Source organism: Lutra lutra, chromosome 3, assembly GCF_902655055.1.
Source record: "Lutra lutra chromosome 3, mLutLut1.2, whole genome shotgun sequence".
NCBI lineage: Eukaryota > Metazoa > Chordata > Mammalia > Carnivora > Mustelidae > Lutra > Lutra lutra.
Window position 1 is genome coordinate 148,456,172 of NC_062280.1, and position 15,370 is coordinate 148,471,541.

The 15,370-nt window shown below is 51.7% G+C and overlaps 1 protein-coding gene across 3 annotated transcripts; it reads right to left on the reverse strand.

The window, feature by feature from the left end:
* Positions 1–5,645: 5,645 nt before the first annotated feature.
* PCDH8 (protocadherin 8) lies at positions 5,646–10,275 on the reverse strand. Of its 3 annotated transcripts, XR_007125644.1 has the most exons (4): positions 7,750–10,275; positions 7,459–7,609; positions 7,083–7,290; positions 6,441–6,576 (listed from the first exon to the last, which is right to left on the reverse strand). XR_007125644.1 is itself a non-coding variant. In XM_047720075.1 (3 exons), the coding sequence occupies exons 1-3, from the start codon at positions 10,258–10,260 to the stop codon at positions 6,203–6,205; spliced, it is 3,093 nt and encodes a 1,030-aa protein (XP_047576031.1). In that variant the 5' UTR covers positions 10,261–10,275; the 3' UTR covers positions 5,646–6,202. The 3 variants fall into 3 exon arrangements, 2 of the variants coding, with proteins under 2 accessions (XP_047576031.1, XP_047576030.1); XM_047720075.1 differs by lacking the exon at positions 7,459–7,609 and having other exon boundaries at positions 5,646–6,576; XM_047720074.1 differs by having other exon boundaries at positions 5,646–6,576; positions 7,459–10,275.
* Positions 10,276–15,370: the final 5,095 nt, after the last annotated feature.

Genomic DNA, 15,370 nt, shown 5'->3' on the forward strand with positions numbered 1-15,370 from the left:
GCCTACTTGTGATCTCTCTCCCTCTGTCAAATAAATAAATAAAATCTTAAAAAAAAAAAAAGAGTTTCACAGGGGTACCTGGAAAAATTTAGATAATTTGGGAGAGTGGGCTCTTTAGTGGCATTCATATGGAGCTGCCGTCTTGGAGATGCCCCACCAAAGGCACAGGGAGGAACTCCAGAGGCAGAATGGTGACATTGAATTTCTTCCGTGTGCGGGCATGGCTGACCTAGCTCTTAACATTCCTGCTGCATTTTGGCATCTTCATTAGTTCATTCTCAGGCCTCCAATGAGGCCCGTGATTAAGGGCTTTGGGCTGATAAGCAGAGTGAATCACAAGGAGGTTAAGTGATGGCTGAGAGTCAGTTGCTGAATAAAATGGAGAGTCCGTCCCCATCCTCTCACCCATGACTGCCGACAGTGTGGTTCTTCCTCCGATGGTCTAGGGACATTCATTAGGAGCAAACTTTCACCTCCTCAACAGCTGCATTCCTAGAACTGATAGGAAGAAAAATTAGCAAACTAGACAAAGTCTCCATAAAATCAGAGCCCAATATCCAACATTTAGCTTAGAGAACAACAAGATGCCCTCATCAGCTACGGTTTGCTGTGTTCGCCTAGAACAAGGTATAAGATTCGCCAATTATTTGAATTTGGGCCGTGTTGCTTTAGTTACCAGCGTGGACTGGGCCACGTCAAATCTCCAGATCCACAGTGTCCACACATTTCTGGGAGTGGCTGAGTTGGGTCTCAGAGGTGCGGCTTCGTTGAGATTGGAAGATGGGGAGGGTTTGGTCTTCAGTCGGTAAGGTGGTGTGATTTTTGTGGCCTTCCAGCACTGCTCCTGTCACTAGCCCAGCTGGGGGATGGATGAGATGCTGGATCCGTTGGTCATGTCTGATTTGGAGGCATATTTAGCACCATCCTCTTGTGGGGGGGGTATGTCAACTTGCAGATGCAGAGTCTTCTTGGCTGTGGTGTGTGACCATGACCTTTTGTGCTTGGCTCGTTAAATCATTTCATTCAGCAAGTCCTTTTTATTGAATCCTGATTATGAACCAGCCAGGTGCTGGGGAGAGAGAGATGAAAGACACAGACAGTCCTTGATGTCATGGGCCACGGGGGAGATAGAGATGCCGAGCAGCAATTAGCTTCAGTTTGGTAAGTGCTAAGGAAGGAGGTGTCCCCTGCCCAGTCTGGCTGGCAGCTGGGAGAGGTGGATTCTTGGGCAGTTTTGAAGGATAAGAAGAAAGGACCATAGAAGATCAAGGTGGGGAGAGGGGGAGAGGAAATGGAATGCCAGTTCTGGCAGAAGGGCCAGCATGGAGTGGGAAAACCTAAGTAGATCCTTGTGGCTGAAGTGCCAGGTATGCATAGCAGGTGGGCTGGTGGGAAGTAGGGCAGCAGCAGGACTGAGTCTGGGGAGGGAGGTAGGGGCCAGAGCACCAAGGGCCTGGGATGCCATGGATGGCACTGCCAACTTTATCCTAAAGGTGATGGGCAGTCATGCAGGTATTAATGGTAAACTGGGAGATCAGATGTTTAGAGAAGGTCTTTGCAGCAGCAGCAGTATGGAGGGCGGGGTGGAGGGGGACCGGCAGAGCAGAGAGATTTGTACTGGATCCCAGGGAAAACACAATGAGAGCTTGAGTAAGGCGGTATTTCTTGTTCTGTATCAGACAGAAGTCGACTTTAATCCCAGCCCCTTCTGATATTAGCTCTGTGACCTCAGGCAGGTCTCTCCTACTTACCTTACCTCTTCGAGTCTCACTTTCTTCATATGCAAGATGGCTCCATGAGGACAGATGTCACAGAGTTGTGAGGATTAAATGTGAAGTGCTTGGTGCAGTGTCTAGAGCACTGTAATGGACACCACCCCCCCAACAAAGTATCTTTGTTCTTGTTCTTAGGCTGCCATCCTGATCTGGACAGTCCCCCTAAAAGAAGGTGCTGAAGCAAAGACTCGGATGCAGGAAACTGATGTGGGAGGGGATCCCAGGAAGCACAGGTGGCTGAGAAAAGTGAGGTGGGGAAAGAGGAGTGCCAACGAGGGGGATGTCACTGGGCTCAACCCTAAATTGGCTGATCTTACAATCCCTGCACTTCCAGATGGCTCTGCGCACAGGCTGAATGAGCTCAGGAAGCCCCACCACAGAAGTCTCTTTTGTCTGGGAGCCCCAAGCCTTCAGGAAGTCCTCAGCAACGGAGACTGACGTTGGCAGTGGAGGCGATCACAGTGCACCCCGGAGTGTCCTCTGGAGCTTGGGTGGACTCAGAGTGGAGACTAGGCAGAGGATCCTACCTGCCACAGCGGCGCTACAGAAGCCAGAAAAAGATACTTAGAAAATAGAATCAACCAATCTTAGTGAGTGGAGGAAAGTAATAGGGTGGAGTCTGAAAATGACGTATATTTTGGGTTTGGTCTATGAAATGCAGTCCTATTCATTGAGCTTAAAACAATGGCTGGGGGCTAGTTTGAGGGGGTAACGGTGGCAGGGAAAGGGGGATGATTATGATTTTCATTTGAACACGCTGAGTCCCAAGTGTCCACGATATAGCCACGTGTCACAGTGGGTTGGCAAATGGGATTTCCCCTAATTCACATTAAACTATGTGGGTTTCACTCTGACATACTGAAATTTGTTTTACAAGTTTTGTGGGAGCAAATCCTGTATTCTGATAACAAGTGAAGACTCCCCACCCCCACCCCCGCCCGGGGGAAAGGGCACATTTAATCTGGCGGGTTAAGTGATGGCTTTAAAAACAGGCTGGTGTCTCTTTCTACCTGCTGTTCACTTATTAGGCGACTTTGAACCTGTTGGTGAATTCCATTGCAGATTATTTTCCTCTGAAGAAAGGGAATAACAGATACTCCCTTGAGTTATTGCATAGCTGTTGAAAACGAGACAGCATTTGCAAAGCCCTTCTGAATTGTTGCAAAGCACAGTGCCCCATCGAGCATTGTATTACGTTGCTTCGGTTTGCTTTTAAAACTTACAGCATTCCAATTATCCTGTTGTTACTGCATTTGATACTAAAGTGAATATGCTTGTTTTCTAAAATGGAATGTTTAGATGGTAAAACCTTATATGTGCCAAGTGAGATAAGCCAGATAGTTAGCTAATTATGGCACGGAACACATCCTGATTATATATATATATTTTCTCTCCACGTGCATATATATTTGTATTGGAGAGGTGCATCCTGTTTTCACTCTATTTCAGAATGCTTTTTTAATAGACGTTGAAACCACTTAGATTTTAATTTTCTGACATCCAAGTCAATGGGGCCAGATATAAAACTATGAAATAGGTAAAGTCTGGCTTTAGCTTTTTCTTTCAAGGTGACCCCCTACTTCCCCAAGGGCTTTCCCATGTCCCCCTGCTCACTGCCATGGTGCCCGAGGGTTGTGGCCCTCCATTTCCAGAAGGGTGTTTGTGGTACCATCACAGATCACTTTGTGAACTAACCTGTGCTGTTTACTTTAGCCACACTTGTTCACGGAGTGTTGAGTATACATGAAATTCTTGACTACACAAAGTGGGAGAAGTGAAGAAAGCAAACCAGTGGCAGAACAAGGCCAGACACCCTGAATCTGTGTCATTTTTCTTAGTGGTGGGACCACACTGATAGTTACAGTAGAGACTGTCTTTCCAGTAAGCTAAGGAAAGGGAAGGATGGAATGTAGCATTATAACCATGGGCTGGGCATTGTTCTAAGTATTCTGGTCATTTAATTTAATAAAGCAACATATTTTCTTAGAAATGTGCTTGAAAGTCAACATTTCTAGAGAAAAGCATAAAGCCTCCTTCATCTAGCTCCCGTTTCTCTGAGAGCTCCTGCTGTTGGCCCTTAGAAGACCTTCCTCTTCCCATTTCTCTCTCCTCTCTCTCCTCCTTCTCTCTCCCTCCCTCTCTTTTTTCTTTCTTTCTTTTTTATTTAAACAATTTTAAGAACTGAATTGTATGTCTGATTTTTTTTTTTTAAGATCCAAACAAAAATAAGATCTTTTCATGGTCATTCTTCTAAGGGAAAAATGTGACAGTGAAATTTTGACAACTGATTTTTTTTTGGAGTCATGAAATAGTTCGCGTGGTACAAAAATGAAATAACAACATTGACATTATTTTACTCTTGAAGGACAAAGCTAGGAAACACATTCAGAGATTGGATGCTTTTAGGCTGCAGCATGGGATTATTTGTTGCTCTGCTCTGCACTTGATAGGACTAGCTCAAGAATAAAGAGGTAGTCGTTAGAATGGGAGTCCTACCTAGAGGTCTCTCTGCTGGGGGCTGGTCATCATGGCTCTGGAGCTGTCTGGTAACCTAGCCACAGCCAATATTTTCATTTAGAACCTGAGGTCTGGGCAGCCCCAGCTCAGCTCAGTTTCCTAGAGAAATGGCTGAACTTCGTGCAGGCCGTGGGTGGCAAAGCTCTTCTGTGTGCCCGCCCTGCTGTTCAGCTTGGAGCCACCACTGGTTTCAATTATGACTTCAACTGGCAGCTTTGAGGGCTCCTCTATTCATTACAGTGCCTCACACTCTATAATTAGTAACGAAGGGACACAGGCACTTCACAAATATAAAGGGCTAAACAATAATCAGGCAGTAAAGGCAATGCATTGGGACTTTCCCACCTCTTTGTTTCTTTCAAGTTAAAAACAAAAACAAAAACAAAAAAATCCTTCTTGTTTCTTCATTTTATTTTCTTGCCTTGAATAATCCGGGTTTGAGCCTCATGCTGGCCACTCATCAGCTATGTGACTTGGGGCACCTGACCTTGCTGTGCCCCAGTTTCCTTATCTGTAAATCTCATGGGGGTCGTCGTTTGAGGATTAGAGATAATTCATGAAGAGTGCTTTGTAAGGAGTTGGCTTATCTTAAAGCCTGCTCAGTAAATGTTTGCGCTTGTTATTATTTTAATTTCAAATGAAATGAATGCGGAGAGTATTAAGACATAGGCATAGGTCTTTTGAGTGTCTTTTTAAAAACCTTCCATAACAAACATTAAGTACACACAAGCGCACAAATAGATTGGTATAATTAACCCCCCACTTGCCCACATATTCATGCCACAGGTGACAAGGATCAGTATTTTACCAGTCTTGTTTCATGTAGCCCCGTGTTTTCTTCTAGACTATTTCAATGCAAATCCCAAGTACCATGTCATTTCACCCATACATTTGAGTGTGTTTTTGCTATTAACATCTTAATATGCTAAGAGATCCTTGAGACTATGTCTTCTTAACCTCGAACCGCAGCTCCTAGGGGAGTTACTGCAGTTGGTAAAAACTCAACAGATGTTTAATTAGTGAATGAACAGCCCAAACAGCTTTCTCTACTTTTTGTAGATGCTCCATAAATATCTGTTGAGTGAATAAATGAGGACAAGTATTTTATAGAGTGCCTGATGTAAATGGAGATGCACATGATTTACAAAATAAAGTATTTTTAATACTCAGATGAGACTTGCCAATACTTGGAAGTTTAATATTGCTGTGAATATTAATAATGCCCAAATAATTAGCACTTGAAAGGTTTAATTCTGGCACTCAGATTATTTGTGAATGTCTAACTGTAGGCAACTTCGTGAAAAGCAATTAGCAGATTCTTCAAACACATGACAAATCCTTTATTACTGTGCTTATAAGTGACACGGTTTGGTTTACAGAAAACCAAATGTAATTAAGTAACATTGAACTTGAAATCTACCACAGACTCAAGATATACAAGGTATACTTGGCAAGGCAAAAATTCTCAAACACTAGTTTGTTTCAGGTGAAAGATAAATTTCCATTAAGTAACTCCCACTTTTTTTTTGTGTGTCTTACAGACAGTTCCTTTGGCAATAACTTCCACTTTAGCTTTTATTATATAAAAATATAACAAAATTTCATTATATACAAACATTACATTACACAATGTACAGGTTAAAAACACTAAGAAAATGGCAAGCTGCAAGTGAAATTAAAGTCAATAGCATGATAAGAAAATTAAATACGGCACACATTTCATAAAAATTACATTAACTACATTTTTGTTTGCAAATACCAAACAGTACCAATGTGATTGGAAAGAGCTTCCAACAGCTTCATTTTAAGGCACATCTTGCATATTTAATATATACAACACTGAAACCAGTCAATAACTTAGGGGCTTCTCGGAGTGACCTGTATAAGTTGTGAACACATGCAGCATGGGGTTACACATTTTCATTGGCTTCCTTCTTTGGGGACAGGTACCTGCCAGGGGGGGACTGGTAGAGGGGTACCCCGATCTCCTGCAAGTCTGGGAGCCTCCCTGGACGAGGAGGAGAGAGCAGGGTGACTGTCCTGTCATAGTCCCTGTGGAGCACTTTCTCATAGACGCTCTGCAGCCCCACTGTCTTGGGCAGCTGCGCCTGGTAGTAATTGTCCCTGCGGAGAGGATCTCGAGGCAGGGACGTGCTCTTACAGAAGGTAGACATCTGCGCTGGTGGGTGAGGCGGGGGATGCGTGTTGGGCCCCGTGCATGACGGGCTCCAGCAGCGGTCAGAGTGGCCCAGGATCTTACACTCAGCGGTGCATGCCCATAGTCCTAACATGAAAGAGAAGGAGAGAGCATGAAGATTATTACTGAAATTGTACACAACTGCGCCTCCCTCTTCGGAATGTCAGGCAGGGTCAGGGCAGCTGAAAAGAAAAGAGGGTATGAGAGTGAACACGGTGATTCAAGATTTGAAAGAAATGCTGCTTCCTATAAAGCCACCTTTATACGAAATTGGCTCAGCTTCCTTTGCTGGAATCAAGTTAAGAAACTGTGGAGCAGAACCACCCCCTCCATCTCTCACCCACCACCCCCCATAGCTAGCATCACCCCCTGTCTCCACCTAACAGGATGGGAGTGTTCTTTATTCAAGGTGGGGGGGGGGGCTGCCTCGACGTGACATCTTGAAATCGGCTGTCTGAGGAAGGCAGGGGTCTATAACTGGAGAACTGAAAAAAGTGGGGAAGAGAGAGGGGGCTGGGAACGGAGATTGACAGGAGGGCAGCAGGGTAGGGAAAGGAGGAACGCTGAACTTGGCAGGAAAGAAGAGTCCTCACCACTCTGCATGTGGTTGATGAGATCCTTTTTCAGAGCGTCCCCGCTGATGTCGGAATCGCTGTCGTTGAAATCACTGTCCCCTTTGCCGCTGTCTTTGCCGCTGAACTTCTCCGCTTCTCGGCCGGAGATGGTGTTGAAAGAGTGTCCTTTCCAGACAGCCACAGGGGGCGCCGGCTCCTTTCCGAAACCGGGGGAGGCACCGTAGGGCTGCAGCAAGGAATCGGGGAAGCGGGGCGGGCGGGGGAGGGGGTGAGACCGGGGTTGGACAAGAAACAAAGTGCAACAGGTTAGGCATCCAGACACACCCCTCCAGTCCCTTCCCCCAGCCTGTCCGCGGAGCACGGAGCGGGGCGCCCAGCCGAAGGAAGGCCTCACCTCGGCGTGCGCGCCGCGGAGCCGCTGCTGCCCCTCGAAGTGACAGGAGCTTTCCCCGGTGGCGCTGCCGCCCTCCGAGCCCGGCACTTCGGCCGCGGCGACCGCGGGCGGGGGCGGGTCGGCCGCGGGGCTGCCAAAGGGCGCTTTGCCGCTGCCAGGGAAGGTGAGCACGTCGAACATGTTGGGTCTGGGCCCGGCTCCCCGGGCAGCCTCCTCCGGCGAGCCGGGAGCCGAGGCTCCGCCGCCCGCCGCCCCGGGCCGTTCTTCCCGGCGGGCCCCCCCTTTGCGCACCTCCTTCTTGCGGCGGTTGCAGGTGGTGGCGATGGCGATGATGGCGGCCAGCAGCAGCGTGCAGCTCCCCGCCAACACGATGATGACGATCAGCGGCGTGTCCCACTGTAGCGCCGGCCCCGACACCGCCAGTCGAGAGCCTGGCGGGCGGGAACGCTCCGGGCTCCCCGCACTGGCGGGCGCCACCAGCCCGCGCCCGCCGCCTGCTGTCACCACGAAGCTGACGGTGGCAGTGGTGGAGAGCGGGGGGCGGCCGCCGTCGGATATGACCAGCAGGGCCCGGAACACGCGGCCTGGCGGCTCCTGCGAGAGGTCGCCTGTGAGCACGATCTCCCCCGTGCGGCGGCCGATGGAGAAGGCTTCTCGCGGCTCCTGCTGCAGCAGCTCGAATGCCAGCTCCCCGTTGGCGCCATCGTCCCCGTCCCGGGCCTGCACGCGCGCCACGGCAGTGTCCCTTGCCGTGCGCCCGGGCACCGCCACTTCTAGGGTCCCGTTGGCCGGCGCTGGGTGCACCAGGACCGGTGTGTGGTCGTTCTGGTCCAGTACTCGCACTTGCACCAGGGCGCTGCTGGAGAGCTGAGGGGAGCCACCGTCGCTCGCCTGGATGCGCACGTCGAGCTGGCGCAGAGTCTCGTAGTCGAAGCTGCGCAGCGCATAGATGGCCCCGGTGGCCGGGTCCACCGACACATAGGTGGACACGGAGCCCCCAGCACGGCCTACTTCTGCCTCCAGCAACCGGTAGGTGACCTGCCCGTTGCGGCCCAGGTCGGGGTCCCGGGCGGCCACCGTGGCCAAGTAAGCGCCGGGAGGGTTGTTCTCTCGCACCGACACCTCGTAGACCGGCCGTGTGAAGAGTGGTGCGTTGTCGTTCTCGTCACTCACGCGAACAGTGTAGGGCCGCACGGTGCGTAGCGGGGGCGCGCCGCGGTCCTCGGCCACGAGCGTCAGGTTGTACTCGGCAATGCGCTCGCGGTCCAGCGAGGCCGCAGTCACCACCAGGTAGCTGCCCGCGTAGGCCGGCTGCAGCCGGAAGTGCTCGTGCCCGTAGAGGGCGCAGCGCACCTGCCCGTTGGCACCCGAGTCTCTGTCCGAGGTGCTGACCAGCGCCACCAGGCTTTCGCGCGCCGCCCCCTCTGGCACGAGAGAGACCGCGCCGGCCTCGGGCATCCCGGGACGTGTTGGCGAGGTCGCGTCCGCACCCCCGAGAGCGGCGGCGACGGCAGCGAAGGGAGAGGCGGCAGGTGCGCCCGGGGCGGCCAGCGGGGTGATGGTTATGTCCGGAGCGTTGTCATTGACGTCGCGGATGCGCACGATGACCTTGCAGGTGGAGGCCCGGGGCCCGGGACCACGGTCCTGGGCCCGAACGTCCAGCTCATAGGTGTCCTGGCGCTCGTAGTCCACCGGTCCTGCCAGGGTGAGGCGGCCTGAGCGCGGGTCCAGGCGGAAGAGGCGGCGCGCCTCGGGCGGGGTGCGGGCACCGAAGGCGAACACCACGTCGCCGTTGGGGCCCTCGTCGGGGTCGGCTGCATCCAGGTCGAGCAGCAGCGAGCCTACAGGAGCGTCCTCCGCCAGCTCCACTTCGGCCACGGCGCCCTGCGGGAAGGCCGGGCTGTGGTCGTTGGCGTCCAGCACTCGCACGCTGAGGGCGGCGGTGGCGGAGCGCGGCGGGCGGCCGCCGTCCTGGGCCACCAGCTCCAGGCTGTAGGCGGCCTGGCTCTCGCGGTCCAGCTCCTGTAGCAGCACCAGGTCAGCGCACTGGGCGCCGTCCGCGCGCGTCTGCAGTTCCACGCGGAAGGGGCTGTGAGGCTCCGCCAGGCGCACGCTCTGCAGCCCGTTGGCCCCCACGTCCTCGTCCACAGGCACCTCTAAGGGGATGCGCGTGCCCACGGCCGCGCCCTCGGACACCTCCACTGGGATCTGGGCCCGGGGGAAGCGGGGCGCGTGGTCGTTGATGTCCCTCACCTCCACTTCCACGTGCACCAGCCGGAACTGCTCCTGTGAGAAGCTGACCACGTCGAAGGCCAGCACGCACTGTGGCGCTTGGCCGCACAACCGCTCCCGGTCCAGGCCCGCATCCCCGACGGTCAGCTGCCCGTCGCCCTCGCGCACCTGGAGAAGCGAGCTGTTAAACTGCTTCATCAGGCGGAAGCTCGTGTCTCCGGATACTTTCATATGCAGGTCCTCAGCCAGGGTCCCGATGACCGTACCAGGGGCATCCTCCTCGAAGGTGCTGTATCGCACTGTCTTGCTCTGGGCCACTGAAAGCACCCAACAGAGACTGAAGAGCTGTAAAGGGAAAAGGCAGGGGCTGCCCCCGCGCCTCACTGGACTCATGCCGCCAGCCCCAAGTGCTATTCCAAGAGGCTGAGGAATTCCTCTCCGGTTTGCAGGTCCGGGTGTGAGTCGCAGGCTCCTAGGAGCACGCTCTTTGCGAGCCCTGTGCGGAAGGTCTGCGGGCTGCAGCTCGAGGTTCCGGCGGGCTCTGAGGACGCGCCGACCTCCCCACCCCATACACCTCTCCCTTCCTTCTCCCGGCTGGAGCTGTGCGCCGCGCGCCGCCTCCGCTTTTATAGCAGCCGATATGCAAATTACCAGAGCCGGGCAGCCAATGGCAGCTTCGCCTTCTCGCCGCTCCTACGCCAGCCTCTGACAATCCCTTTAATGTGGAAGGCTTAGAGGGGAAAATAAGAAAGGAAAATTAGGGAATCTTTTCTTTGTTTCTTTAACTCCTTTCGCTTTTTTTCCCCCTTTCCTGTCAGCGCCCTGAATACAGAGGAGTTGGCACAGGTCGCCGGGAGTAAAAGGAGTGGATGGTTTTGTTAATTGTGCCTGTCCGGGACTAGCGTCTCGAGAACAAACACGCTGGGATTTCGCCTTAGAGCTTTCGGACCCCCCACCCACTTTCAGCGTTTTGCACCTTGGAAGCTTCCGAACCTCGCCCTTTTCTCTCCACCTACTTCTTCAGCTTAGTAAGGTCTTGCTAGTCTTTTCTCCCAGCTCCCCGAGGCACGCAGAAATAGCGTCGCGATTTAGGAACCCCAAGGATGAGGAAAAATGGATTTTATTCAAATTTGTGTACGCAATTGTGCTTTGCTCGTGTGAGCCTCAGCGATCAGGGCTGCCACTTCCCTTTCAGAAGAGAGCTCTGCGATGTGTTAGTATGCATGTCACTGTCCAAATGGCTTTCTTAAGCCCTGGGCGCTAGCTGGCCAGGGGGGAAAAAAAGTTCCAAATAGGATTTAGCATAAGCTTGAGGAGATTTGGAAAGGTTTCAAAGATCAGACTGTATCAAAGGCTTATGAAGCCCTCGTTAGCAGTGGAAATAGAATGGCGTGGCAGGCGATCCCATTGGAGGCCCCAATGTCTGTATTATTTCACTGTGACAAGCTAAGGGGAGAGAAAGTTGAACAGTTTCCACAGCGGAGTTGGGCTAACTTGAATATAATGAGCAAACGCCACATGTATCCATTATGTTCCTCTATTCATCCCAATCACTGCCATAACTCTCCGGCTAAATGGTGATGGGCGCTGAATTCCACACAATACCCGGCTCGTATTAAAGTGCATTTAGAGAACTTTCCCTCCTGATGCCTTGTTCCGCCTATTTAGAGGATTTTCTTTCTGTTCTAATAGGGCTGCTCCGAGAAGCAACACTCATCCCGTTCCAGAAGAACAAAATCACAGCATGACGTTGAAACCTGGCACGAACCTGGGGGAACTTAACCATCTGCCTACAAACGTGTGGAGCTTCGGTATTGCCAAACTCTGGGCTGGGCGGATCCCTGGGCTGGCCAGGCTTGGCGCTGCCCCCCACAGGTATTCCCCTCCCCACCCCCAGAATCTGTGAAGACCAGGGAGTTGGAGCTCCCAGTGGGAGCAAGACGAATTCTTATTAAAGAGCTTTATTGAGCAGGTTATGCAAATACACACGGAGGAGAGGTAAAAACAAAAGCCTCGCACTAGAAGAATTTTTTTTTTTAAGGCGATGGATTTGATAAGTAGACTGCATTTAGTAAACGTTCTTCCGAATCCAGATTTCAGTCCTGCTGTCAGCATCCATCTGTATTTTCCTTTCCCTCAAACCCAAGTGAATGTGTCCTGGGGTCTTTTCAGGAGACATTCAGGAGTTTCCCCCACCCCCCCACCCCCCACACCACCCCAGAGTAGGGAGACCAAACAGGGAGGTGGGGGTGCAGGGGGGGAGAATGAAGTAGGAGCCCTGGAATTGCCAAAGAGGAAAAAAATGCAGCCCCAGCGATCAATAAATAAAAGCTCTTCTGAGATTGGGAAGAGGGAGGAGCAGTGGACAGTTGGGGGCTTCCTAAGAGCCATCGTTCCTTTCCCCGCCTTCTCCACCTTGCTGCCCTGGTATTGCTAGAAGCAGCGAAGGCAGGAAACTGCAGCGGCACAGGGATGAGGAAAGGGCGACGCCCCCTACAGGAGCTCTATTCCCGGCTTTCTCCTCCACACACACGCCCCGCCGCGCCCCACCCTCCCGCCCACCTACTAATTATAACAGTTTGCGCTCTCTCTGCTCTTGCCCAAGGGACATTTCTCGAGTGTAAACAGGGGAGGGGGTGCTGGGGGTGGTTTGCACAGCGGAAAGAACTTTCTGTCTTCTCTCCTAGCCCCAGCAGCACTCCCACCCTGGCCTGGGGCCTGCTGGTGACCTTCAGCGCTCCCAGGGTCCCGACCTCCCCCCCACCTTTCCCTGGTCAGCCCAGACGCGAACTGATTCAGAACTCGGCGGTCGGACAGTGGCTTCCCCGCAGCCACTGCTGAAACCCCTGGAGGTCAGGTCTGCAAGGTGCGGTGCGGCGGCTGCGGTGCCGAGAACCTGGGGGAAGAGGGAGGGGGCAAGAGAGCAGTGGGACCGGAGTCGCAGAGAAAGGATGTTTTCAGCCGTCTCCGTGCGTAGATAATTGGCTCGAGCAGGGTCGCAAGTGGCTGGGAGCCTGACCCCACGCCTGCTCCTCCTGCGTCCCCGCGCCTCTCAGTTCTGTCCTGAACCCCCGGAGCCCAGGACCCCAGCCGCTCGCTGCTTTAATTTGTTTGATTGTTTTGCTCTGCTGGAGAATCAGAGCTATAATATTTTTACTCGGAGAGCTTCGCGTCATCACGCTCATTCTCAAGACTGAAACACGGGAAGGCGTGCTGGGGTGGGGGAGTGGGCGAGCAGCCAGAAACCCAGAAGGCGGGAGGAGGCGTGTGGGGCGGCTCGCAGCAGGTCAGAAGCAGTCCATCCTGGGCTAGCGACTCGGCCGCTGGGAAGTGACCCCGACAGCGGCGGCGCCACGAAGCACAGGGCGTAGAGCCCCTGGCGGAGAGCAAGCAGAGGAGAGCCGCGAACAAGGCCTCCGAGCCGGCGGTAGAGGTGTGAAGGCACGCGAGCAGAACGAGCTCCGGGCCCCGCCGCCTGCGGCCTCCAGATTATGGAAATACGATTTAAAATAGCGCGTCAGCGCCTACAGCAACTCCCGGGGGAAGCAAAATGTCCAGAGAGGTGGGGCCGGAGAAGTGGGGGGGGGGGGGGGGGAGGGAGGGGGGCTCGACCTCCCCCAGCGCTGATCCAGCCCCACAAAAGCAGCTCAAATCGACTTGTTATCATACCAAAGGCCCAGGCTGGCACAAAGGAGCCCCTTTCTCTCGGTTTTAGCAACTTCGCAGGCAACTGTCTCGCAATCCTGAGAATAAACACAGCCCACAATGGCCGGCGTTTTCTCGGAATGCAAATGTTGCGGGCTCCGCAAAGCTGAGTTTCTGTTGCCGAGCCTAATGCCTGCTTTGTGAAACTCGCGTGCAGACCCCGAGATTGACACGGGCGTCACGTGACGGATTAGGGCTCTAGGAAAGTTTTCAAAGCGGCGACAATGGGGGGCTCAGCCTGATCTGATATCTCCCACAGTTTAGCGGGAAAGAAAATCAGGATATATTCTCATATGTAATAGGATTATCTTTTCCATTTCAAGTTCTATACAGCATGTAATTTATTTTTAATTAGGATTATATCTACCAGGAAGGGGAACTAGACTTCGCTGGAAAGTGTAATTCCAAGGATGGATGGGGAGAGGGGTTATTATTATTTTTTTTAACCTTTTAACTATTTAAATAAATAGATAAGACCGGGGCCCATCGTTTTTCCTTCAACAGGCTCACTCCATCGGATAAACCTTCCTGGGAAGTTTGCAGCAAGTGCTCTACTCCAAGCAGAAAACAGAGGCAGCTCTTCAGAAACATCCAATACATTCTTGTAAGGAAAGCATACTTTGTAGAAAGCTCTTAGAATTCCCAGGTCGCTGGGTTTTGCTGGGGTTTGCTCTCTAGAAACGCAACCAAGCTCTTTTCTACCCTCCAAATGCTAGCTTTATATTTTTTAAAATGTGCCCCCCCACTTCGTTGGGGCTGTCCATACTGGCATTGTGACTTGTAAACTTTAATACCCACTGAGTGACATCCTCCATAGCCCCAATTCAAACTCAGCAGTCAGACCGTGAGACAGTTTAAGGATGAAGGTAACTGTTGTTTAAACATTGATTTTTGGATTGATCCCAGTGCCAGATGCTCACAAACCCTGGACTGCGTCCAGGTCTTGGGCAGCTTATCCTTTGGTGTGTTCTGTGTGTCAGGATGCTCTGGGATAACCACTTAACCTGACAAGACTCAAAACACGCCTGTTGATTACAACAGGCTCTGGATCATACAGCTTGGGTTCAAATCTGATACCATTGAATTGTTGTGGGAGATCTCTCTGTAAATGGGGCTAATAATAATACCTGGTAAGGTTGACTAGAGGACTGTGTAAGATAATACAGTGTCAGGTGCTTAGGAAGCCCTGAGCACGTGTTAATTAGCATTCCCTTTTAAAGCAGGAGGAATATCAGAGGCCATATCATCTAAACCTCCTATTTTACAGGTGAGGTATTTGCTCAGAAAGACAAAAAAACAAAACAAAACAAAACAACCCTCCTATTTCTTGTCTGCTTCTTTGCTTTAGTTACAACTATCCTTCTGATTCTTTTTTTTCCTCCCACACTTCTGGAAATAATAATAGATATAGTTGTAGGTTTATAGGTACCAAAGGAAGGAGAAAAATGGTCATGTAAGGGTTCAAGTAACTTTAATGTTCTCATGTCTTTTCAAAATCTCTTGGTACCTTACCCTCTGGTTGAGATCAGATGATGGCAAAAAGGAATTTCCAGTGGACTTTTTCCACCACTTGTTTCCACAAAAGCCGTGTACCATGACTGAAACCACCTACAGAGACAAATATTCAGTGGACAGCAACCCATTATTCTTGGGGGGGAAGGAACATTCCAGAAGACTTTCCCTCCTAGGATGTTCAGGAGTACCAGGTGATTTCCAGTGACTTACATGGAGCCAGGGTTTGACCCTGCGCTTCCCATCAACGTTTGTCTGCTAGGCCTGCCACGTACTGCCTGGTTTACAACAGAAATTGATATTCTGGAGGCTGGCAGTCCAATCTCAAGGTGTCAGTGGGGTCCTTTTGAGGGCTATGAGGGAGAATCTTCTATGCTTCTCTCCTAGCTTTACTTGAAGAAGAAGAAGAAGAACAACAACAAGAACAAAAGAAGAAGAACAAGAAGAAGAATGAAAGAAATCA